Consider the following 24,906-nt stretch of genomic DNA (forward strand, 5'->3'; position numbering starts at 1 on the left):
GTGAACAATGCATCTTAAAACAGCAGTTGAGAGTTGAAAGGTTTTAAGATATTTAAAAGTCTGCCTTTCAGAAACATTTGGTATGTTAACTTAGAAGCTATCAAGAACAGTAGCTTCTATTCATTTTACAGAAGACCAATGAAAAAACTGCAGACAAGCTGCTCATATACTTGAATGATATTATTTTGTTTTGCCTGTGCAAAACAAACACCTCAGGAGTATCAAAGATAAAATTTGTAATTACAAATTTACGGATACAGTCTGATATAGTGAAAAATAACGGGGAAAAAGAAAACCCAAGAGAACACGAGGCTATGTTATTTGAGCAAAAATACATCTACCAAGCCCTCCTAGCAGTTATGCACAGGAAGATAAACTGGAATGCTTTGATGTGACCAAAAAACTCGAAATGTGAGGGGCAGAACAGGTGCAGATTTATGACCACAGCAAATTGCATATAATCATTGGTAATCTTATGGCATTTCTGTCCTGCTCAGAGATAGAAGTTTTTTGTCCAATTGTTTTCACATACATGATCAATGTTTCAATCAAAACAATAGCAAAACAGCATAGCTTATAACAACATCAAAAGCTTAACCTTCACTTTCAAATCTCTAATATTATTAATTTCCACATTTTAGGTATCCACACACTAAAGAGTTCATTATTTAGGAAAATAATCTAAAGGCTTTTTCCATAAAAACATAGCAAACCATACTTCTGATCCATTAAACAAATGCCTCCTTAAAAGGTCACATCAGAAATCCATAAAACCCCAATGGAAATAATGCTAACAGTCTGGTACCATACTATCTTTGAATAGACAGAAGAAGGAGGGAGAAAGGGAAAATAAAAAAACAAACAAACAAACAAACCCCTACCCACAAAACACAGAAGCAGTACCATGTACACTCTTAAGGTATTCCACGGTGGTGCAAACCGCTTCAGTGTTAAGACAGATGTTAATTTTAGAATGAAGTTTATTTTTAAAAAAGTTAAGAATTGTTTGTAAGTGCCTGGTATAATATCAGAAAACAATAAATAAGTAGTTTAACATAAAATAAGTAACTTGGTAATTTGGTTTTAGAGGAGTCAACTTTGAAAGGACAAATGTCAGACCCACATTGTCATCAATTGGTGCTGCAACACGGCAGTGGTCAGGATCTGAATAGGTTTTCTGGATCAAAGGAGGCACCTAAAACAAAAAAAAAGGTGAAGTTTATGAAGTAGAAAAATACTTTAGAATATCAATAAATTAGATCAATTTTCATAATCAATTTGGTTATGAAAATGAAAACCAAACATTTGTTCAAAAGTCAGTTGCACGCTACCACAGATAAATACACAGTACTCCTTTCATCTTCCAACAAATCAAGGTGTTCTCCTACAGCTATCGAAATTATCAACACCTTTAAGACAATCCACATATATTTGCACAAGTCCCTAATGATTCAACTGAAAAACACCTCGAAATTCATATGGGATTGATATTTCTTCTGGTCTTTTGTCTTGATCTTATGTCCTGCCTAGTCACAGACTTCCCAGTAAGTATACCTCCAGATATATTGTTGGCCACACACCAGGCAAGTTAACAGCAATGCAGCAATGAGAAAGTCCACAGCCAATCATTTTACCTCACAAGTAATGAAAAAAAAACCCAAATAACTCCCCTCCCTCTCCCGGCCACTACACAGATTTATTGTTCCCTTTCATTATTAGTTTAAGGGTTAACTCATATTCGCTGCTGTTCTACATCTGCCACATGTAACTGTTTTGATAACACACAATGGAACAATTTATTGATCATCAACCTTACAGCTACACGTAGAAAAAGGAAGGTAAGGGAAAGGAAGGTAAAATGGACATGTTATGAATATTACTACTTTCATAGGACTTCTAGATCGCATGCCATGCTACCATTCCCCACCTTTAAGGTATTAAATTTTAGGAATATAAGAAATGAGGAAAGATGGCAGGAAAAGCAGAAAGAAAATTTAATTAAAAACAGAATTCAGCAAGGAATAAGCAGAAAAGCAGCTATTTCCTTATTCTAAGTTTCATAATGCTTTTTTTTTTCCCTAATGAAAGTAGCCAATGCAGCAAGCAGCTTTATGAGAACGGGTGGTAAAAAAATAAGAAAATAAGTTACTCTCATTCTTCTCAAGTGGATGCATTGAATTAAGTGAAGAAGGATTACTGTAACAATCTGTAGGTGCCATCTTAAAATGCGTTACTTAATAGCAACGGAGAACTCCACGTTTGTAGTATCATGACTGCTGAACCTTATTAAAAGGGAATAGGTATAAACCAGATTGCGTTCCTGTCTAATGACTTCACTCTTCATTAACATAAGTTTAAGTGAGTCAATAGTTAATCTCCTATTAATTCACTAGTATGTATTAACTAACAAATATTTTCTTACCTTGAAAAATGATTGCTTTATGTCTTGTCCCAGTCTCTCTGACATTTTACCCATGTTGTCTGACATTTTAGTCATTCCCTCTGCCAGGCTGTCAGGGAGAGACTTGACTGCATTTGATACATTTCTCATAGAGTTACGCAGTGGGTTTACAAATGTGTCCATCTGAAGGGGAAGATGTTTAACCAGAATTGTATAATCTATGAGGACACCAGTATATTAATTCACTATGAGAAGTATCACACTGTTCCAGAGAACAATAAGAGAAAGAACAATTCAAATTGCTTAACTTCATTAACGAATGCAGAATAAAGTTTAACTTTCACTTATATTTCCCATTCCTTACAGCCCTATTGTAACTATTAATATCTTTCAACAGATATTTTTCATGAGTAATTTCCATTTCCCATCTCTCAGCTTTTCTTCACTTGAATTTATTTTCCTTTTCTTCTCCATTCAATGCCATTTCTCCCTTCCAAGCTTCCTGCTTCCAGATGTTTCACTTCGGCTTTCAACTCTTCATCTTTGAAACATGCCTCAAACAGCACTGGAGTAATATGTTTTAATATCATGGCAAGTATAATTAAAAACAAAGTAGTTTCACAGAAACTGTTACAATTTTTCTTCCAGTATATACTCTAAATTCAGTCCACAAATAATAATGTGATGCCCTTAAAAAGTTAAGCTTATGAAGAATCTGATAATCTAGAAATCAAATCTTACTCAGGCATTACATAAATCTTGATAAATACTTAACTGTTTCACTGCTAAATATTTAAGGAATGGGCAGAACAACAACTTGAACAGACAATACAGTTGCAGATGCTTTTTATATCAAAATCATTAAGTCACTAAATGTTTAGAAATAGCTATATTTGCAAAGCAGATGCCCACACAAATTGGTCAACTGAATACTTGTCTGAAGAGTTCTAGTGGCTTAACAAAAAAGGATGCACAGCTCCGAGCTCTGAATTTGACCAATGACTCGGAATGGTTACAATGACTAAATAGATAACAGCTGCTTTTGAAGGGAAATGCACTTCATCTTTTGGGCTGAAGAGTGGAGAGCATGGTAACAGCAGCAAATACAGAGTAAAGAACTGAAAAAAGAAATCAGAAGGAATGAGACTACAAAAAAAAACCCAAAAACCAAAACACAGATGTCTGACAAAGTAACTTGCAATGAACACACTTTTAAAGTAGTCTTGGTGCAATATACTGTGACTTATTTGAAATTTTTATTTCCTTATCATACAAATAAATTTATCTGTTACAAAAATGGTACATTTTTGGTACCGTATGTCCTCAGACACTTCACCACTCACAAAGTATTAAAGCAACTCACTTGAAGTTGTTTTGAAAGTGCTATATAGCAGTTTAATATCAGTCCAACAACTCTGTTTAATGCGATCATTGCACCAATGAATGCTTTAAAGTTCCTTGATAGTGCAAAACATTCTTACCTTCCGTGCAAAATCCCCTTTCCCTTTGCTGTAGGCTTTATTCTCCAGGAAGTCATACACATAATGGGCTAAAGCTGGAGAAGCCTTCATCATTTCAGGATTTAACAGGAGCTGAGGAAAATAATTTTTAAAAGGTGATTGTAATAAATGATGAAAAAGGTCATGTTGTTCAGTTTAGTAAGAGTTTCCCATGCACAAAGATACTACATCTTGCAATGTATTTTCCTCATTCATTCTCTAAATGTTATTCCAATATTACACTATTCTCAAGACAGAAACAACATACTTCTTCATAATTCCTGTAATTTTAACTAGTATGTTAATTATAGCATCTCACAGAGAAATACACACCTTTATGACCACTCAAATCACTTTAAAATTCCAGGAGAAAAAAAAATAGCTTAGACTGAAAAAAATATTGCTATGTAAAATGGGGCACATATCTCACAAAGGAAAAAATACCAGCACTCTAAACAGGACAATCAGATTTCACAATGTTTTGCTCATCTTCATTATTTATTGTTGACATGTCCATTAAGTTAGTCAACATATTTTAGTGCTAAATGACCAGAAAGTCCCTATGAGGTAGGAAAACTGAATTGCTTTAGTTGGGCTGATACAGTCTTTATCTGAATGGAGAAACTGTGTGGTTGTGCTACACCACCGGAGTGCGTGCTACACCCATTCTTATGCAACAGCACAAGAGGAAGTAACCACAAACATGAGTGTAATGGAAGAAGGTTACATAGGGTAGAGCTCAAAACCAGCACAGCTGGAACCTCATTAGCTCAGAGAGAGCTGGGACAGAACTGGCTGAGAAAATAAAATTAAAAAAAAAAGCAAACTTAGTAGATACTATGAACAATAATTCCAATCTAAAACACAACCAAAAACCCGTAACAGCTTACCTGCAAATAGGCGTTTAAATCTTTTTTCCTCTTTTCCAAAAATTCTCTGTCCATATTGTTAAATGTCTTTTTGCCAGGAAGTTTCAGTATATTTGCAAGGTTTTCAAACTACAAAAAGGAGAAGATATTTTGTTCTGTTTTCAGAAGAGTTTCAAATCACTATAGAAGCTCAGAAATGACAGGGGTCACTATATTCACCTATTCTTATCTACCATATAATACCTGACAAATAATTTCTGCATCAAGCCCAGAACTCAGATTCCTTGGAGAAGCCAAAACAAAAGGTAAGCCATCCAGAACAAATGCATGAAAATTCTCAGGTGACCGTCAAGGGCAAAATTTAATTTCTGAACACACACGATACTCGCTTTCAAAATACTGACTAGTACAGTGTGCAGATTATTCCTGTCATCACATCTGCTCAAAAACATTTAGTCTCAAGATTTATCATTATTATTTGTGTAGATGTTAGGAGGGTGATGAGACTACATCAAAAGAACTTACAAATCTTTCTAAAACATCTTCCCTTTCTTCTCCTGATCAAATCTACCAAGGGAATGATTAAGTTTTTAACGCTGGAGTGAATGGCAGCACCCAGTTTGCACATAGGTTATCATATACCATGCTTGATATGCCACCACCTGTGCCTTTTCTCCAGGTAATGACAGTGATTGGCACTGGTTGATGTGTCTTCCACTATTCCAGTTTCATACAAAGAACTGGTGTTCTAGGGAAGCAGCAGGGAGAGAAGAGGCCCTAACACTCAGTAAGTCTGAACATAACTGCTACAATTCACAAAAACATTGAAAAGAATAAAACTCAAATCATCAGGCTTATCCACATATAGAATCCAGACTTCCTGTAAAAAACAAGTAACATTCTTAAAGGGGTAAAGAGGGAAAGGTACAGCATCTAGGCTTTAAGAAACAACCTGAAAGAAGGCTGTATCCCTTTCTCTTTCAAAATTACAGATTTAATGAGAGATTCATTCCACTCAGTCCCTGTAAGGTGTTCTTTTGCAAAGACATCATTAAACTCTGGAAGGTCACCAAGCTTACACAACGTTTATGATCTGAGGAAGCACCAAATAACAACTATTGCCAACTTTACAAACCTCATTCCCTTGCAAACAGGTCACATGGGAAAATAACTGAACAGAAGATGGTCTAGTTTTTATTTGGATATTTGTATCTAAACAGAAGCATGTTAAATATAGATATCTACTTCAAATGCTATTTATTACATTATTGACTAGAGAAATGTGTGTGAATCTATTTATTACTTTAAGGAAAAAAATTTTGTACGGATACTATACACAGATAACTTCAATTTTTTTTTTTTGGATCAAGTACCTATTCTCTCTGAAAAAATCAACATTAATCCGTGCACTTCCTATTAATTTTAAATAGAAGATTCTAACCTTTACCCTTAACATGGCAATAAAAATGTCTCAGATAAGCACATCATAAGTGTATAAGTGACACTGCTGTTCCCACAAACTCAGTAGGAACGTCTACTTTATTGTCAGAACCAAGCAAAATTGTTGGGAGTTTCTGAGATGCTACAATAAAGCACAGAAATTTCTTTGCTTTTTTTCAGTCTTAATGTTGGAGGATGAGATTTCCATTTCCTGTAAATTCAAAGATTTTTGATTTAGTAACAAGAAATTTCTGAAAATTTTTTGCTTCTGCCATTTTTTTTCTCATCATTTACTGGTAGGTCAGTTTTAATGACTGCCCCGAACTCATTATAAGTTCAGAACCCATACCTGTTTCAACAGGTCAGGAATTCTTCAAAACAGTAAATTACTTTACAAAGAAAATATATCCATTTGAAGAGGAGTACAAAAATTGGTATTTCAATTTTACTGACAGCACACTAAGATAACAAGAAATTCAAAGGAAAGTCAGACTTTGTTTAAAATGAATACAAATATTCAACACTGTTTCTTCTTTTAATAAAGCCTTTTCCATTTTATCACTGTTGTGACTTTGCAATGCTAACCTACCTGCACAGAATTTGTTCTCTATGCGTCTCCATTAGTAACAGAGTAAAGGGACGTAATCCAACACTTCTGACTAGTTCAAAGGTTATGCAGTCAAACCTGACTTCTCCAAAGGCTTAGTTTAAAAGCGTTACACCCTCCTCTTTTAAAAGCACTGCATTTTCAACACTTTTTCATGTCTGCAGGTTCTACTTTTCACCAGCTGGTGAATTACAAGTCTCTATTTTTTCTTCTTCCATTTTAGGAGGGTTAAGGGTCTGACAATACAAGTACAGCAATAAAAGGCAGATTGTTCAGCTGTACATAAAACTGCCAACAGCTGTCCCTTTTGAGACTCCCAACAAAACTTAACACTTCACTTAAAACCTAAATACCTATTTCCTAAGCTCAATTTTTATTTCTTAGTCTCTGTAACAAATACAACAAATGAAATATGTCACTATTCAAGACCAATAGCACTTCTATAAAAACATTTTAAAGTAAAATTAAGCAAAGGGTGTGTGGAAGGAAAAGCTTTCTAAGTTCCATTTCCTTCTGTTAGAGTAATTATATAGCCATCAAGTACTAAACTATATAGATGTGCACCTGCAAAGCGCTCAGTACAAATAATGTATGACAAACAGTTTAAAAGTACACTTTAACAGAAAATAATGTAGCGCTGTAACTTCACATCTTAAGTCACTTTGAGAAAGCCAATACTCACGCCATACCATCACACAGAAAAAGCACCTTTCAAAGAAACCTTAAAAGATTTTTATGAGAATAATTACCTGTTCAGTGATCCTCATGTGAAAATCATGGAAGTCACTGTAGCGTCGATACGTCTTCCATGTCTCTTCGCTGTTTGGATTTCGCCGATGGACTGTGATAGCATACAGTGCATATGTCTTGCCGTGGTCATTACACACTCCTGCCACAGCATATGGGTCATAGTCAGCATAGACTAGTAGTTTAAAAACAAAAATAAAAGAGGAACAAATAGAAAGAAGGAAGACGAAAGGACACAAATGTGAAGTGAAGAAATGTCTGGAATGACAGACTTGAGAGACAAAAATGGACAGGCAAGCAGGAGAGTAAACCATCCCTTCATCCAAAAGACTGTGTAAGTTATATCCTCCAGAAACTTATTATGTAAACTTAAATAGAGAGATTAAGCAGCCTTTAAGTTAGACAAGTTTTACTGACATGCAAAACAAACAAAGAATAGAAAAGGTTTCAACTTTTAAGAACAGTGAATAGATCTTTTAAAAATAATTTAAACCTAAAGAACTCAAGATAAGAGTAAAAGACAACTGTGAAATCAGAAGAAATTCCAGTCTGCAAAGCACTCTAATCATATTGCAAAAGTTTGTCCATGAAAAAAAAATCTGTAAATATAAGACAGTGCTAACAAATTTTAAGCATTTGGTTTTGTTATTAACCTCAACAGTTTGTTAGTAACTGTAAGATAAAAAGTAACTCCCTCAGTATTTAAGCAAACAGAAACTATATATACACACACCTGTATGTATTCTGTATCTGTGTGTTCATATTTATAACATATGCTGTGGGTGTATACACATGAGTGTGCACACATTTTACGGAAAAGTCAAATTACAAACGGAAAAAAATGCTGATAGCTACCTTAAACAGACTCAAACATCTTTTTGTTCTCCATTGAACATTTAAGTTCTCTCAGACATTCCTTCATCACAGAATTTCCCCAGTACAGAGTTTGTTTCAAAAACTTTTATTTAACCTACAGAATAACCTAGAACCAATATTGTTTACACTGAACACTGCTTAAATTGGTAACACGTTGTATCTCTAAGTATTGAACCAATACCCAGTAACCACAATTTTCCAGTAGCTAGATGCAAAGGCTTTTTAATCAAGTTCTGTGAATTTTTCAATGCACCTGCACTCCATAAAATACACTGTTATTGAGAAACCATCAGCTCCAATCTCTGTTGTGCTTCCTGCCTCGACTTCTCTCAAGTATAATGCCAAGGTCTAAGCAGCCAGGAAGTCCCTGGACAGCTGCTGACAATGTAAAGGTTTACTCACTAGCAAGGTGCACAGTAGTCACAGAGTAGCTTTTCTTTACCATCTACCCTCTACAAGAAGAACACTGAGTGCTGGACCCCAAGAGAAAAGAGCCAGCAGTTAGGACATTGACAAAAGAATGCCCAGAGAACAGAGCTGGGAAATCCTGGCCCCACAGATACTGAGCAAGCTCTAGCCTCTAAACTGATATTGACCACTCTGTCATGCAGACACCAGACCACATCTAAGGGCTGCTGCTAAGCTGATACTTTAGGAGTATCACTTCAGGACAGGAGTGGCAGAAAAAGAAAGAAGCTGTCCCCGCTGCCCCTTATGTCATAGTTCCCTAATCAGCATTTATTTTGCAACACAAGACAAGATGAATCCTCAAAGATTACGAAGATGATCTTGTATATACCCCACAAGCACCGTAAAGGGTAGTGATCAGCAGAGGAAAGAAGCCTGCACACAGACGGCAAGATGCACCTACTGCATATAGCGTCCAGAAAGCAGGGACCTGCATTTCTTGTTCAAACAGGAGGTGAAGATGTCCAGTTAAATTCTATCTTACAATATGAACCTGTACACATCCCCTGGTTCAACGGGATTCACAGTCAAGCTGATAGTTATTGATACACGCTATCATCAAGACTGTGAGTTTAACATAATTTCTATATTTCTAAGCTTACCTTTTTTTCTTGGATCAAGTAATGAAACTTCTAAGTTTAATTCAGAAAAAAGTATCACAAGCTATTTTAACAAAAAAGTAAAATTGTGATTCTTCACTTTTAAATTATTTTTCTCCTTCTTTGAGGAAAGACTACTCAACACTTGGATTGCACCATGCTCTCACACTGGACTGGAGTAACAGAGTTGAATTAAAATGTCAAGTAGTTGAATTCTTGCTCACAGTTCATGTGTCTGATATATAAATACAAAGATGTAAGCTTATTGCATAGTAATATCTTACAAAACAAAGTATCTGAAGATTAATTCACAATTTTATTACCCAGTGCAATCTTATCTAACTAGAACACTTGCAAATAATATCTGTGAAGTTTTTGTTATTTACTCTCATGTAATAATTTTTAAAATTTATTTCTAGGCAATTTTTTTTTCCAAAAGATAACCAAAAAAGCAACCACTTGTTAAAACTGAAGTCACTACCTTAAATTAAGCTAAGTCAACAAGGAAGCATAAAATATAGGGGAAAATATTATAGTAAGAGAAGTAAACAATCAAGAATTAGAGTTGTGTGACTAGGAAAAAAAGAGATGGCTTTCAGAACTTGTTATTTAAATAGTTGATAAAATAAACGCTACTCAATATTACATTTAATGAATGATTCTCTAAAGATAGGAAAAATAATACCACAAACAACAAAAATTAAATCACATTTTAAGCAGAGATATATAGTATATGACCTACAGCACCAATTCCATAGGTATTTCCAATATAAGGTCTTCACGGGAAATATGAATTCATATGTTTTATGAGGTTAAAAAAAATGAAAGGATTAGAATTTCAAGGGTCTGTAATATCAAAAAACTAAAAATAAATGGCGGGAAACAAGTACACAGCCATCATAACTGATTCACTTACCAGTATCTGAGATGTATGCATGGAGTTGAACTGTCTCATCAGAAGGGACATTTGAAAGGTCATCTAAGGACTGCAGGGTAGGGGAAAGAGGGAAGAAGGAAGAAACGGGCATGAGAAAATAAGATCACAGATACATCATTTAGGAGATGCTTTTTCATTCATCTGTTTCATTTTCAAACTTTCAGTTCACTATGCTCATAGAATAGCTTAACACACTGTAACAATGCAAATAAGTGTTTGTATTACCTGCTTACTAAAGCCTTTCTTTTACACATAGTGTAGGGCTTTTACACTTCATGAACTCACACAAAAATATTTTGAGAGTAGACATCTGTACCTCAAGAATTCCCAAATCTGTAAGTTACAGGATGCTGGAGAGTATTCTGGTAAAGTATCACCATAAGCAGACTGTTGCTATAATCTTCATTAGACAGTTGCTTTTTGTCATTGGTGGACACAGGGCTAGACCTTCTCTGACCTGGTCCACTCTTAAGCAAGTCACCCTTGGACAGCTATAACCCTGTAAGGTGTGCTCTGTACTGCAGTGTTCAAACTTAAGAGCAGGATACCACCTGAGACTGATGAACAACAGGAATATCTGGAAGCTTGGATATGTGCTTGATATTCTATGAGCTCTAAGATTTCATTATCAGTAAGATGGAAGGGATGTTATTAAAGCAGACAAGTAACAGTCAAATGCTCTAATACTTTGTTTGCTATGAAATACTGACATTAAGGTTACATTTTTTTAAAGGTGTAGTTATTTTTTGTTTTCCTGCCTCCTTTCATAGACACTTTGACAGCTCAGTTTTCTTCTTCATAACTGAAATGGGGTTCAAATTTACATATACTAATGACTGCCAGAAGTTCAACCCAGTCATTTCTGCTGCCATTCAAGGTCTTGGATATGTAACATCTGTTTAACTCCTTCTATTTAGTCAATGCAAAAGCAATACGTAAAGCTCACATTATGGATCCATTTAGATGAAATCTGCAAGGGTCCGTCAACATTCTACAATGGTTTTATATCCCCAAAATATACCCTACTCGTTCAATACAGTAGATTAATGGGTCAAACTAAGAGGCAGAAATTAAAGTATTTTTGCAAAATAACTTTTCCTCAAAATAGTTTTGAGCCTCTCTTCCAAACAATCTTAAAATACATTCTTACAGTGAAAGTATAAACTGCAGGCAGTGTATTTTACAATGGAAACTTTAGAAAACACTCAACTGCTACAGCAAGGCACTAAATAGCAACAATTAATACAAGTAAATGAAATGGTTGAAACTTGAACAGATAAGACAACAGTTTGTATTTAATACAACCTAATACCTTTGACATTAGATATATTCACAGGAATATAAGTTAATTAAAAAGCAAAAATATCACACCACAATCCAATCTTATTTAATGTATTGTTACTAGCTAAAAGTATAGGAATTCCCTGACCTTTGAAGTAACCTTTCCAAGATCTATTTTTCTTCATGTAACCAACACAAGGGAGCTAAACTAAGTGTACAGAAATTTACTCTTGACATGGAAGTCAGCCAGGAAAAACTAATCTACCAGTATTCAAACACCTGTAAAAGCACGGAAAACCCTGAACAGCCCTGAACAACATGGACTACAGAAAGCAGTTCTTCTGAATAAACAGAGCTTTATTATGCATTTCTGCTACAATGTTCTTCACTATAAAAATAATAAGTGTCATATTCTGCAAATATACTTTTCACAACAACAAATTAATATTTGGAAGTGTTCCATGCAAATATGTATTTGCATTGCAACACTGTTGATAAAGGCTTCAAGACTTTCTAGCTTAGTTTGGAAAGGCCACATGAAACTAAGCAGCAGAGAAACATTAATCAGAAAAGCCACTGCAGTGACAAATTCCCAGCTATAAAAGATGACTTTGATATGTCAGAACTTTCTTAGAAAAAGTCCTTGAGACATCCGAAAGATCTTTTTAGGAGATGAGTCAATTAAAAGAATCTTGTGACATGTTACCAGAATTGTATGTAAACTGAAAAAAAAAATATGGCTAATTTAAGTTTTCCTTCTGCATCTAACAGTTTGTAAAAACTGCATTAGCTGACCACCTCCCCTTTTCTTTCCTATTTCAAAATGTAAGCAAGAGGAAAATAACAGGAAAAAAAATCCCAAAACAGGAAACAAACCCAAAACAATCTCCACAAAAAACTCCCACATGGAAACACATTTACATTTATGCTAATTGTATTCCTTTGCAAAATAAACTCTATTCCTCTGCGTGCAAGCATGATCTAACCAATGCACTGGAGCTCCTAAGGAGCTAGAGTGTCTTCCAAGAATGAATTAGAAGGGTCTATGAATCACATGAGCCAGGAAATCACATGCAGACTGCAAATCTTTCTACAACTAAAAGATTTGGAAAAATACTCTCATATGAACAACTGAACCTTGCATTATCTTGTGGCTCAGCTACATATAGTCTGAAGAAACAAGTAAGAGAGAGGGGAGGAAACACGTCAAATTTTTTATGATTTTTCCTTTTTAAATAAGTGTGATTTCAATTTCAGTTTAAAACATTTTAAATATAAGAAGATCTATGTGGGACACATTATTTGGAAACAGTATGGTAGAAGTCTACAGTTCTCTTCACACATGCACAAGCACTAGAAGAGGCAGAAATGTATTTCAAGCATTTAGGTACATTGATCTAACAAAGAAAAGATTCTGACACACTTAACCAGTCAAGAATTGCTTAAAAAATAAACCAAAAATTGAACTTGAAATTTGTCAGATTAGAAAACAAAGATGCATATTTTGAATAGATAAACTCCAGGCACTTGTGTATCCAAATCAAGTGCTAACTCAAAAAAATCAACAATCTTTACAAGTTTAATTAAATGCCTCATTTTAAAGTCTATTTGGATTTAATCCTTTCAGATTTCTGTTTCAAAGGATTTGTTTTCATCTATTACTACCTAACTCCAAAGTATGCTTTGCATAAATTAACTATAGATTAGCAGGGGCGTTGGACTAGATGATCTTTAAAGGCCCCTTCCAACCTAAACAATTCTATGATTCTATGGTTACGGTTTCTGTGAGAAACAATGCAAAATTTCATTAAACACAGGGGAAAGTACAGAAGGGACAGTTATCTGTAAGATTGATGCCTTATCCGTGTTTCAATTTGATTCAATAATTTTTTCAGAAATTAAACTGCAGTGAAGTAGAACCTCTAACTTACATAACTTAAGATGTTTTAAAACACTTTCCCTACTGTTGTGGAGGAAAAATAATACTAATTAAAAAAAAAAATCCAAGCACTTACCAGATTTATGCTGCCAGTAGGAGACCCATTAAAAGATTCTAAGAGTAGTGAGGAAGGGAAAAGGAAAAAACAGGTTAGAACATTTTCTCCAATGTAGGACCACACACAAGAAATAAAAATGCAAAGAAAAAACATTTTAGAAAACAATGGAAACTGTGACATTGGGCAAAATGTTGTGCCTAACATGCAGGTACTTCAAGTTTCCAACAAAGACACAGAAAGGAAAATGTATGTAAATTTATACAGCTATAGTTATGAAATACATACTCCAGAGAACATTCCTTTTTAAGCTTATATCACAACATGATTTTGCTTCATTAAGGAGTCAATTTAATAGTTAAACAATTTCCATTAGACTTGCAGGAGATGAATTATTTTAACTACTTTTTAAAGCCATATCTCATACATACTTTCAATTTTTATTTCCAGATGAAAAATATAGTTATGCATTGAAACAACTCAACATGTTGAAGAACCTCAATTTTTTTAATAACAATGAGAATTAAAGAGTCACATACTTATTTTAGAAACACACTTGTTACCAAGGGTTGACAAAAAATTTACACTAGACTAATAAAAACCCACAGCTATGTAACTCCCAAAACAACTTACAAAAAAGCACATGGAGAAAACACTAATTTAAAAATTAGAGATACCACAGGAACTTTTTGATTTTTCGAAAACAGTGTGGATATTTTATTTTCATCTTAAAGTAGACAAAAGAACAGTCCCATGAAAGCCCCCTTACAGATATAGAGCTCACCTCCCTCACCATCATCTGATCCTCTGAAACTAGGATCCTTCAGCATATCCAGCTCAGCTAACATACGCACATACAACACATTCTGTTTGAACGAAGGGTAGAATCTTTCATCTCGCAGCATCAATTCATATACCTTATTGAAATAAAAATAGAAACCTTAGATATTTCTGTTTCATAAGAACAGAAAAAAATTTCACACAGGTCTGAGGAAATCAGTTCCTTTTGTAACAGATCAGAAATTAATTCTCTTCAGTAGAAATCACACACAATGCCCCTGTAAGCTACTTTGAGCAATACAGATTTCACAAGGTGTTTTCCATTAGTGTTCAATGTGGGCCTCAAATACAACAGAGTGATTCTAAGCTTTACAGCTCGTATCACTAATTTTTAGCATGAATGAGAACATTAAGTTAATGACGTAAAATGAAAACCTCTCAGACTGGGTATATAAATTTACTGCCAGAATATTAATCATTCACTTTTTAAAAACATTTATATGTATACATATATGTATCAGACTTGAGTGATAAAGTCTGTGTTTGCAGGTATGTCGTAGTTCAGCCCCAACGGGGACCAGACTACGCAGTCTCTCTCTCACTCCCCTCCCACTCTCCGAGAGAATAGGAGGAGATTTGACAAACAAAAGAAAACCAGGAAAAAAAAAAACCAAACACACGGGTTGAGATTGAACACAAAGTAAATTTAACAGTAATGACAGAAGAAAACAATAGAGTGATGGAACACAAATACAGTATAATAGCTCACAACAGATCTCCACATCCAGTCTCTTCCAACTAGGAGGGCCTCCCTTCAGCACCCTCCTCACTTATATACTGAGCATGATGTCAGATGGGATGGAATAGCCCTTTGGCTAATTTGGGTAAATTAACCCCAGCTGTTAGCTAATTAGTTAACTATCCCAGCCATAGGGGCTACCAGCTTCAGTTCTCCACCCAGCTCAGGTAAATATTAACTCTATCCTGGCCAGAACCAGGACAAGGTAGTAAAAAGACTTTTATCTTCAATACTTGCTGCTTCTGAGTGCTACACTGTGCTGGCTTGCAGAAATAGAACAAATCAAGTGACATAGAATTTAATATGGTAACATGCTTACATCCACTCTTGAAAAAGAGAGCTAAAATCGGACCAAGTTTTACCACTTAGTTATTCTACACAGGTACATCTTCTTAAATTGGTGCATAAACACAAATAATAATCCCATAATTCTAAACTGTGCTTCATAATTCATTTCATACAGGACACGTACTCTTTCTTTCTCTACTGCTTTGAAAACCATGGGCCTAAAGTATGCCGAAGCAGAAGCTGGCAATTTCGTGTACGATTTAGGAAAATGGTAAAACGGGTTTTAGGTTTCCAATACTTTAGTTCCTTCTTCCTTTTTCAATGGTTGTAGTGACATTTAATACCCTACAGTCTTAACAGTTTTTACAAAATACAGGATGAAAAGAGTATACCTTTCTCTGAATGTCATCAAAGATTTCAGGTGTTGGATCCTCATGGTTCAGTGTTTCTGCCAGTTTTGCTACTAAGTTGTCATCAATATTAACTCTTGGAGATGCCTGTCATACAGATGTAAATTAACTTTTACAGCATAAAAATAAAAAATGCTTCTATTTCCAGAAATAAAATCCAATACAATTCTGCAATTCTCTAAGCAGACTGAATTTCTTCCTCATGAGTATTTCTAGCTCTAGAACTGTCTAGAACACAGGAGTCAGACTCCCTCGTCCCCCCAAAATTAAGTTCAGAGTTTGTATTAAAATTCTGAAGTTTCAGGATTAAATACAAAGAATCACCTCAAAAAAAACCCAACTTATGCGCATTATTTTGAAGCAATAGCTAAACTAGATTTACTTGGACTTAAAACCAGATTTTATTCATTTATGAATAAAAAGATCTAGATTCAGAAATTAACAACAAGCTACTGAGAAAGTAAATGGATGACATCCTGAAGCATCTAAGGAAATGCTAACAGTTTGTCAACTCTGCTAACTTCTGACGAGATTAACCGTAGCCGTTACAGTAAAGCTACCAGCACACTAACTGCCATCAGATTCCCAGATGGGATTCTTTTAGATGGGCCCATGTTCACACACTTCTCCCATTTTCTGTAACAGAGACAAGGAGTCAGCACTGAATCAGACCCAGCATAGCTCACTTCATCTACTAAACACGGCTGAGAGGCCGAGTTTATCAGCTTTGGAACAGCTGTGGTGTTAGGTGGCTTCTGACTTCAAACTGGTGAGCATGCACTCAGGTGAAAAACCCAGAGATCACCATGTCAACAGACTACTGAGGGGAAAAAACAAAGTTAAAGAAATGATGCAGAAAGAGAAGCACTACAAGAGATTTGAAAAATAATTTGTTAAGGGAAGCTTTTGAGTGAGTTGAGAGGTGATTTTTATGCAAACACAAATTCAGAACAAAGATGCTTTAATACAAGTTGACAAGTGTTTCCTTTCACAGAGGACTCCGTTATTACAAGATTACTGGAAGCATTCAAGCTTAGCCTATTGAAAGACACCCAACGGTGATTTATACAGACAATTGCAGAGAGGGGCATTTGAAAACCCAATCCTAATCTAAGTTTGTACAAATATTGAGTTGCATCTTTCTGAAAACATTTCTTGGGGAGGTGTGGCAGGATGCAGAGGGCAGGGTAAAAGGAAGGGAAAGGGCAGAGGACAGCACACAAAGGGACACAATTTCTTATTCTGTCTTCACATTTTCTATAGTTTCTCTCTATTCTAGAAACTCAGCTTCTGAAGAAGACATTCAGCACATTTGACAGGAGCCTTTTTAAACGGAGGAGTGGGGGGAGGGAGACATTTTCATTTTCTTATTGCTTGACATAAGGAGAGAGAATATATACACGCAATAGCTTGAATATCAACGATTCATTTCATATTAATGTAGCTACAACTACCAAAGAAGCATCTCTAAAAAGAATAAATTCCAAATGATGCAGAAATAAGTTGTTCTCACCTTTTCTGATAAATATTGCTCATAAACTCCAAATGCAGCTGCTCTTAATAGACCCTTAGTTTGATTAGTCTGATGTTTTCCATCTTTCTGCCGGCTTTGAAGTACCTCCAGCTGTTGCTGCGCTGTAACCCTGTATCCTTCCACTGTCATCCAGAAAAATAGATGTGCTTGGCCACCGGTCTGCTGCATGTAATCTACAGAAAAGAGCCACCACACAACCATAGTTATTGTTGTGCATCTCAGAATAAGAATTCTCTATGATGTTAACTCCATATGGAACTCCAGGATCTTGTTGTGCATCTGGAATACTTGTCATCTAGATTCAAAAAATAAAAAGAACTATATATATATTGGTGATAATCAGTAAACAAAACCAGGAGCAAAGTCTGGGAACTAAGTACTGAATCCTAAAATGCACATGTAAAAAGTGAATCCATTACTTCAGTGTGGACGTAACAGGCTTGCACAGCCAGATACAAGTGGAGAGGCAGTTCAAAACGGAATTCTAACAAACCACATGCATCTACTGCATTAAAAGGACTATCACCATCAATAAAGCTGACCAATACACTTAGTATTGACCATCATTAGCCCAATTAATTCACAGAAGAGAATCAAACACTAGAAAGTATTAAAAATTAATTATACAACTTTAATCCATCTATCAATTTCTTGATATGATAAAATTAAAACAGTACACAAGTTACTGCTGTATTTTAGCTTCCCAAATACACAACCTTCAGTAGCACTGTAATCCTCCAAACTTCGATCTAACATCTGTAGCAATTAGATCCATTAGCTTCAGTGAAACCAGCAAAAGTAAGAATAACCATTGTGATAACTTTCAGTCATTCCAATTAAAAACCTCTAAGCAATTCTTGCAATCATTCTTTTCTAAACAGACCGAACTCGTGAAGTGACCAAGAAACACTGCAAAAACAGTCTTACAGAGAGATCAGTATTCAAACAAGCTTGATACAAGCTTTTGGAAGTAATGAGTATGGTGTTCTGAACAGTTAACTACAGACTGACTTGCAAAAAAATGTTTTGGTTCCCTTGGACAAGGTGCTTATACACATCTAGCTCTGAGCAGACATCTATATTTAGCGATTTCAAGCATGTAAGTCCTGTGAGTTAGCATACACTTTACAAATAAAAATTATCATATGAATTAACACTTACCCATAAAAAATTGTAGTGCAACATTGTCTACCAGAATATGGTCCAGAGGGACTGTGCAAAGTTTTCCAAAGTTTGCTGCCAGTTTCACAGTATCTATTTCCTGTAAGACACAGTTCAGTATGTTCATAGGTTTTATTTTTTTTAAAGCAGCTTTTAAAACTTTTACTTACCACAAAGTGGACCTAATAAAAAAACAATTTACACTACTCATAATAAAGCAGCCTCTGAATAGTTATTTTCACAAATCACTAGTAAGTGAAGATCTAGATCATAATGCTTTTTCATATCTAAAGAGGTAAACAGGTCTGACAAAAGGCAATAGATGGAGTTTACAAGGCATCACAAAATAACCAGCAAGTGGTACCTTTATCAACAAGAGAGATCTTTGCCAAAGATTAAGCTTGAAGTACACAAGGTACGCCCTGTAGCAGCAAAAAATAACTAAATCTAGGTGTATAAATGCAAAGATGCCTTGTATCTACGTAACATTTTGGTTTAACTCTTGTATTGAACAGTAGTTTTAAGATGTACTGATATCTAAACTGCTAAAGCCAGAATACAAAAAACTCTAAACACGTGAACCTTCAGAAATTCTTTCTGAACTTAAACCACAAATACAAGACTAACTTCAGTTGTATAATACATTCCTGTAACTGTATACTTAAAATTGTGTTTCAAAATGCAAGAATTAAAAAGCTAGACTGTATTAGTAAGTCATTTGCAGCTTCACTCTTTCGGAACTAAAAAAAAAAAAAAAAAATTTAAAACACTTACTTTTCCTGACTGCAACCTCTGAATTCTTGAATCACATACTTTAATAACATATAATAAACTGTTTATTTGATTTTTTATAGTGTTGATATCTGAAAGCAAAACCAAAGATGATTAAACAAGGCATATAAGCAAACAGTTGTTCTGAAGTGCTCTAAAAATATCGTACAAAAAGTGCCATGTATATCGGCTTTGAAGAGAGAGAGTTTCTTCAGTTTAAATATCTTACTGATAGAAGTGAACAAGAAGAAATAATTTTCTCTTTCCTTCTTCAGATTAACTGTTAACTGACTACTCATTAATACCTAACATATTACTGAAATTCAGAATCATCAATGAGGCAAGCTTCAGTTCAGTGGAAGTATATCTACCTACCTAACCAATTAATCTATTAAAAAAACCAAAACAAAACAAAACAAAAACCACAAACACCACAAAACCAAACCACATATTTAAAAAAATTTACAATCAGGGTGGTGAAGCACTGGAACAGGTTGCCCAGAGAGGTGGGAGATGCCCTATCCCTGGAGACATTCAAGGTCAGGCTGGACAAGGCTCTGAGCAACCCGATCTAGTTGAAGGTGTCCTCACTGCTCACTGCAGAGGGGTTGGACTAGATGACCTTTCAAGGTCCCTTCCAATTCAAATCATTCTATGATATGAAAATTCAAGTTTTAAAACTTCACATATAAGATATAGATATTTTATACTATGCTGCATCAGTTTTTGTTTTCTAACTTTTTGGAATATTCTTCAGAGATCATGATGGCAAATGCATTTCATATTTTGTAAAACAACACAGCACTAACCATCTCCTGCTGTATCTAGAGATCGAAGATATTGCAGTTCTTCACTTGCTTTATCTTTCACTGCTTCCAACTCTCCTGTATTATCACTTAATTTAATAATATTCATAAAGGCCTCATAGTTACAGTTGGAATCACGAATCTGAAACAGAAAATTTACAGTGGGAATAATGTAAAACCGGTAAAAGCACACGACGTGATTTTTCACTAAATGAGTTATTTTGATACAGCATTGCAAAAGGGTAACCTGAAAACACTCGTAATGCTTCTAAATCTTCCTTTAGATACTACAATTTTACATGGACCAAAAAAGAGGAAGCATGCACAAAGTCAACATCTATTTCACACCATCACTTTCTGCTTTCAAGAAGTACAACACAGACAGACAGGAAGTGCATCAGCCCACTTAAAGAACATCTTGTCCAAAACCCAATCAACCTTCTTCTGCTATTACCTATCTCCTTAGCTAAGTAGGCAGAAACTGGTGAGAATAGTGACAAGGTTTCAGCTTTGCCAAGGTCCCCTGCAAGTGTACATGTTGCCAATGTAATGGCTTCTTAAGATACAGAATTACAAAAATAATTAAATAATTCTACAATGTAACCATAACCTACTTGGAAGGGGGAAAAAAAAGGAAATGACTAAATTAGTATCCTCTCTGAAACTGTTAATTCAGATACCCTTGTAAATACTATTAAGCTATTTCAATACATACTATTTTCCCAGTATTGGCATATGATATGTCCTGTTCTAGGGACACAAAGGAATTTGTGCAAGGGAAGGAAGCTTGCTGTACTGCAGAGATCCCTGGAAAGTGTGTTGTGAATGCAGCACAGTGATCAGGAGAATGTTGGAGCTTTACAGCATGTACGTGCAGGTGTGGAGGGTTGAGATCTAACGCTGTCTTTACCACCAGAAGCCAAAAAAGCCCCTTCAGCCAGATCCTTCATAAGTGCTAACTTTGATGCAGAAATGTAATACGTGGTCTGTACTGCAAAAGGGCATTGACACGGGTATAGGGAGTAAAGAAAACGAAGACCAGATACCTTTGACCAAAGTTAATGTAAAATCTTCCTAGAAAACTGCTTTCAAAAGTAATAATACAAGCAATACTCGAACTTCAAACATTGTGTAAAAATGTGAACTTCACAGTGAAGAGAGACAAGTTTGCATTAACTTCTAATTTTACACTGAAGCTTTATATTTCACTCAAGAGAATTAGTATTGAACCGTGGTGTACCTAGAAACATGGAATTAAACTTCTCATTTTCAGAAATTGAATTTTTTCACTCAAATCTTATTTTACATCAAAGGTTCCAAAAGGAGTCAGAATTTATTTCAGTCGTCTCTTCTTCTGACCATGATTTCTGCAGTGACCTTCATTTCATAAAGACTTGTATTAAATTTTTGAATGCATTTATTCTTCCTTACCTTTGCCCCAGCACATTTACTTCCTCATCTCAGAAAGCAATTATGAAAATTAATTTTTGGGACATCACCATCATAACAGAAAGCTTTATAAAAACCTAAGAATTCTATCTTTGGATGCAGCTGGGGGCAGTGCTCAGTAAATAAAGAATGAGGCCAAGTTACAAATAAAGAACATGCGTAGGAGGAAAGGGGAAACAAAAATTGAAAAGTTTGGTCCATCTAAGCAGCAGTACTTTTTCTTATTAAAACTAGGTTCCTGTAAAAAAGCAGCATGCAAACTTTTACATGAAATGGAGGTGGCTGGAGTGAAACAAATATTGTACACGAACACGTGAATTCATTTCGCACGTAAGAACTTTTACTCTGAAATCCAAGGGTGTTTTCAGCATAGTACTTGAACACACACTATAAAACTAAAATACATTTATAAAATAACTTGGGGAAAAGGAAAAAAAATAAGCTTGATGCATGACCTATAAGGGACAATAAGAGTAGTTTCTAACTTGCTTTGCAAAAAATCAATAACATGAGTTAAAGTGAGAATATTCTACTTACGTTAATTTTACTATATGTTACTACTTTGAGGGGTTTTTTTACAGGTGCATTAGAGAACTATCGAAGTAAAGACTCCTTTTTCTTCCCATTCAGTTAAATTATTACGGGTTACCACAAATATCCCTAAAACAATCACTCAGATTCCTTAGTAGAAGCAGAAAACCCCTATCTTACTACTTGTCATTCTGGAGGCCTCTTAAACTTAAAGCTTAAGGACACATCGTAAAAAGAGTCAAGGGAGAAAAAAAAAAAAAATCCAAGGTTACTGCCATACTTCCTGAACAACTGAGTACAAGTCAGAGGACTCAACTTTACACTTTGTCATACTCCTATCCTCAGTCAGACAACTTTTGCCAAACAACCACAACATAGGGCACAGATAACAGAGTGTGAATGTGTGAATTGCATACATGTATAAAATTTAATACAGCAAGCATAAGTTCACTGTCTCTGCCAATATATCCACTCATAATTTTTCTACCACATATCTATCTGCCTTGATTACAGGGAAGACAAGTAAAGCTTTATATTAAAATATTCTGGAAATATCATTCATTTTTAACATTATAAATCTTACCATCCATATGACATACTGATTAATATAATCAGGATCACTGAGCTGGTTTATTAGTGGAAGAAGAATTCCTCGGGAGAGGATTTCCTGCAAAACAAAATATAATAATCATTTCATACATTTATTTAAAGCTAGTAACTGCAACAATTTAAAAATCATTGTGTAGAGGCTAAATAAAAAAAAGTGTAATTACAGAAAACATTCAATAGGCATTAACTAGCACATTTCCTTTCAATTAACATTGACAATATCTCAAGAAAAACAACATCCATTTTATCACATTTTTCTAACACTGCTAGAGGTAAAAAAACTTTCAAAAACGCTTCACAGAAACTGTTCTCTGCTGTTAGATACTTATGAAGATTGTAGTGCATTTACAACAACCTAATGCTAAATTAGATCAATTTTACAAAATAAACTATGAGTAGTTCAGATTGAAAAATATTTATGGCATTAAACCAAAGAATTGGGATGGCTTTTAGAGTCCTTACCCTGACAAAGTATCGCATGATCTTGTTCTGGAAGTCTCCAGGAGGTAGCAATATATACAGTAAAACCTCACACAGATCCCTTAGGAATCCTAGGAGGGAGGAAAAAAAAAAAAAAAACCAAACAAACAACTTCACTACAATTTTATATTATGTTACTTCAAGTCTTACCTGATATCATAAAAACCAACAGATAAATTCTTAAATTAAATTTAAATGTACAATCATATATACTCTTACAGTCTAAGCATCACAGTAACACCTTTCAGACTGAATATAAGCAGCTCTGATGTAAACCTAACTGAGAAAGATCTAGAGTCTCAAAACCAAGACAACAGAAAGTCAAATTCCAAAAACCAAAAAACTAACTATAAAATATTCTTCTTACTTAACATATACAGGGTTTTTTTCCACTCTCTTCACCCTTTGCCCAAAAAGATGAACAGATTTTTTAAATGAAGACTATGGAGTAGTGATAGGGAAGGCATATCCAACAAAAAGCAATAAGAATCTGCAAAGCCATCCCCTGCCCCCCAGAAAACATATTTCTATCTTAAAATTCTTCCAAAGAAAAGAGGAATAGCTACATATGTACATCCTTCATTACAATTAGAGTTGTACAAATTAGAGGAAATATACACATAACAGATAATCACACTTTGAAAGTCACACACTAAGATTTCAGTGTATTTCATATTATGAACACAATTGTTAGTATTTTGTCTGTTATACTAAAATAACTTCAGAAGATAATATTGAGAGACCTTCTTCATCTTTGGGAGAAGTGCAGACTAGATCACGACAGACTTCTTTTTCCATTTCAACTTCAACCTCAAAGAATGTATCTACAAGTTCCTCAGCTTGGTCTATACAAAAGAAAATTGTAAAATTTGTAAAATTAGAAACTTTAGAGTAAACTTGAACTGTAAAATAAAGCTAACTATATTTCACACATGTAAGATATCTGCCTACTCAGACTCAAAACAAACAAACAAAAAAATATTTAAATCATTACCTTTCATCTGATCACCTTTCTCTGCTATTCTTTGCTGAGCTTTTCTGAAAACTCGAAGATGAGTGCCGAAGTCATCAACAAGTCGTGTAGTGAAATAAGGCTGCCAGTCTGTTTCTTTTGACCTATTAGAAAAGGACATCCATGAAAATGAATTACTTTACCCTGAACACAAAGAACAATAAATTTCTACTTCTCCTTCCTCCTTGCCAAGGACCACACTGATAGTAAACATGGAAAGCAAAGAAATAAATCAGTCTCCTAATTGCCTATCCTTTGAAAACAAACCAAATATTGTAAAATACCACTCTCGCACCACATTAATATATATGTTTGAACTACTTTAAGGTCAACATTAGTATCTGGAGTATCAGTGTTCTGACTCATGACATTGTCAAGTATCTGTGAAAAATCCTGATACAGTCTACAGCCTAAAACTAAAATACTCCACAGGTCTTTTTCAGTCATACCTTCTATCATTTTGGAAGGCACCTAAACAAAGCAATTTTCTTATGAATTTGCAGTATATGTATGACTGAGAAAACATGTTTCACTTGAAGCTACAAGCTACCTATATTA

General features: G+C 34.8%; 1 protein-coding gene across 9 annotated transcripts in view; it reads right to left on the reverse strand.

The window, feature by feature from the left end:
* Window positions 1–24,906, reverse strand: part of SNX13 (sorting nexin 13) — a 69,903-nt gene that overhangs the window by 8,275 nt on the left and 36,722 nt on the right. For 6 of the 9 annotated variants that reach the window (XM_086742460.1, XM_086742455.1, XM_086742456.1 and 3 more), the window contains 17 exons: window positions 24,331–24,452; window positions 24,080–24,181; window positions 23,319–23,407; window positions 22,831–22,914; window positions 20,271–20,409; window positions 19,465–19,553; window positions 18,691–18,790; window positions 17,509–17,702; window positions 15,978–16,082; window positions 14,503–14,635; window positions 13,740–13,777; window positions 10,423–10,492; window positions 7,566–7,738; window positions 4,791–4,898; window positions 3,883–3,993; window positions 2,423–2,584; window positions 1,124–1,195 (listed from right to left, as the gene is read on the reverse strand). In XM_086742460.1, coding sequence (XP_086598586.1) covers window positions 1,124–1,195; window positions 2,423–2,584; window positions 3,883–3,993; window positions 4,791–4,898; window positions 7,566–7,738; window positions 10,423–10,492; window positions 13,740–13,777; window positions 14,503–14,635; window positions 15,978–16,082; window positions 17,509–17,702; window positions 18,691–18,790; window positions 19,465–19,553; window positions 20,271–20,409; window positions 22,831–22,914; window positions 23,319–23,407; window positions 24,080–24,181; window positions 24,331–24,452 — 1,891 coding nt within the window. The remainder of the gene's footprint in view (window positions 1–1,123; window positions 1,196–2,422; window positions 2,585–3,882; window positions 3,994–4,790; window positions 4,899–7,565; window positions 7,739–10,422; window positions 10,493–13,739; window positions 13,778–14,502; window positions 14,636–15,977; window positions 16,083–17,508; window positions 17,703–18,690; window positions 18,791–19,464; window positions 19,554–20,270; window positions 20,410–22,830; window positions 22,915–23,318; window positions 23,408–24,079; window positions 24,182–24,330; window positions 24,453–24,906) is intronic. The other 3 variants (XM_086742457.1, XM_086742458.1, XM_086742462.1) reach the window with 3 other exon arrangements.

Source organism: Chlamydotis macqueenii, chromosome 2 (assembly GCF_036417535.1).
Source record: "Chlamydotis macqueenii isolate bChlMac1 chromosome 2, bChlMac1.mat, whole genome shotgun sequence".
In the NCBI taxonomy this organism is placed as follows: domain Eukaryota; kingdom Metazoa; phylum Chordata; class Aves; order Otidiformes; family Otididae; genus Chlamydotis; species Chlamydotis macqueenii.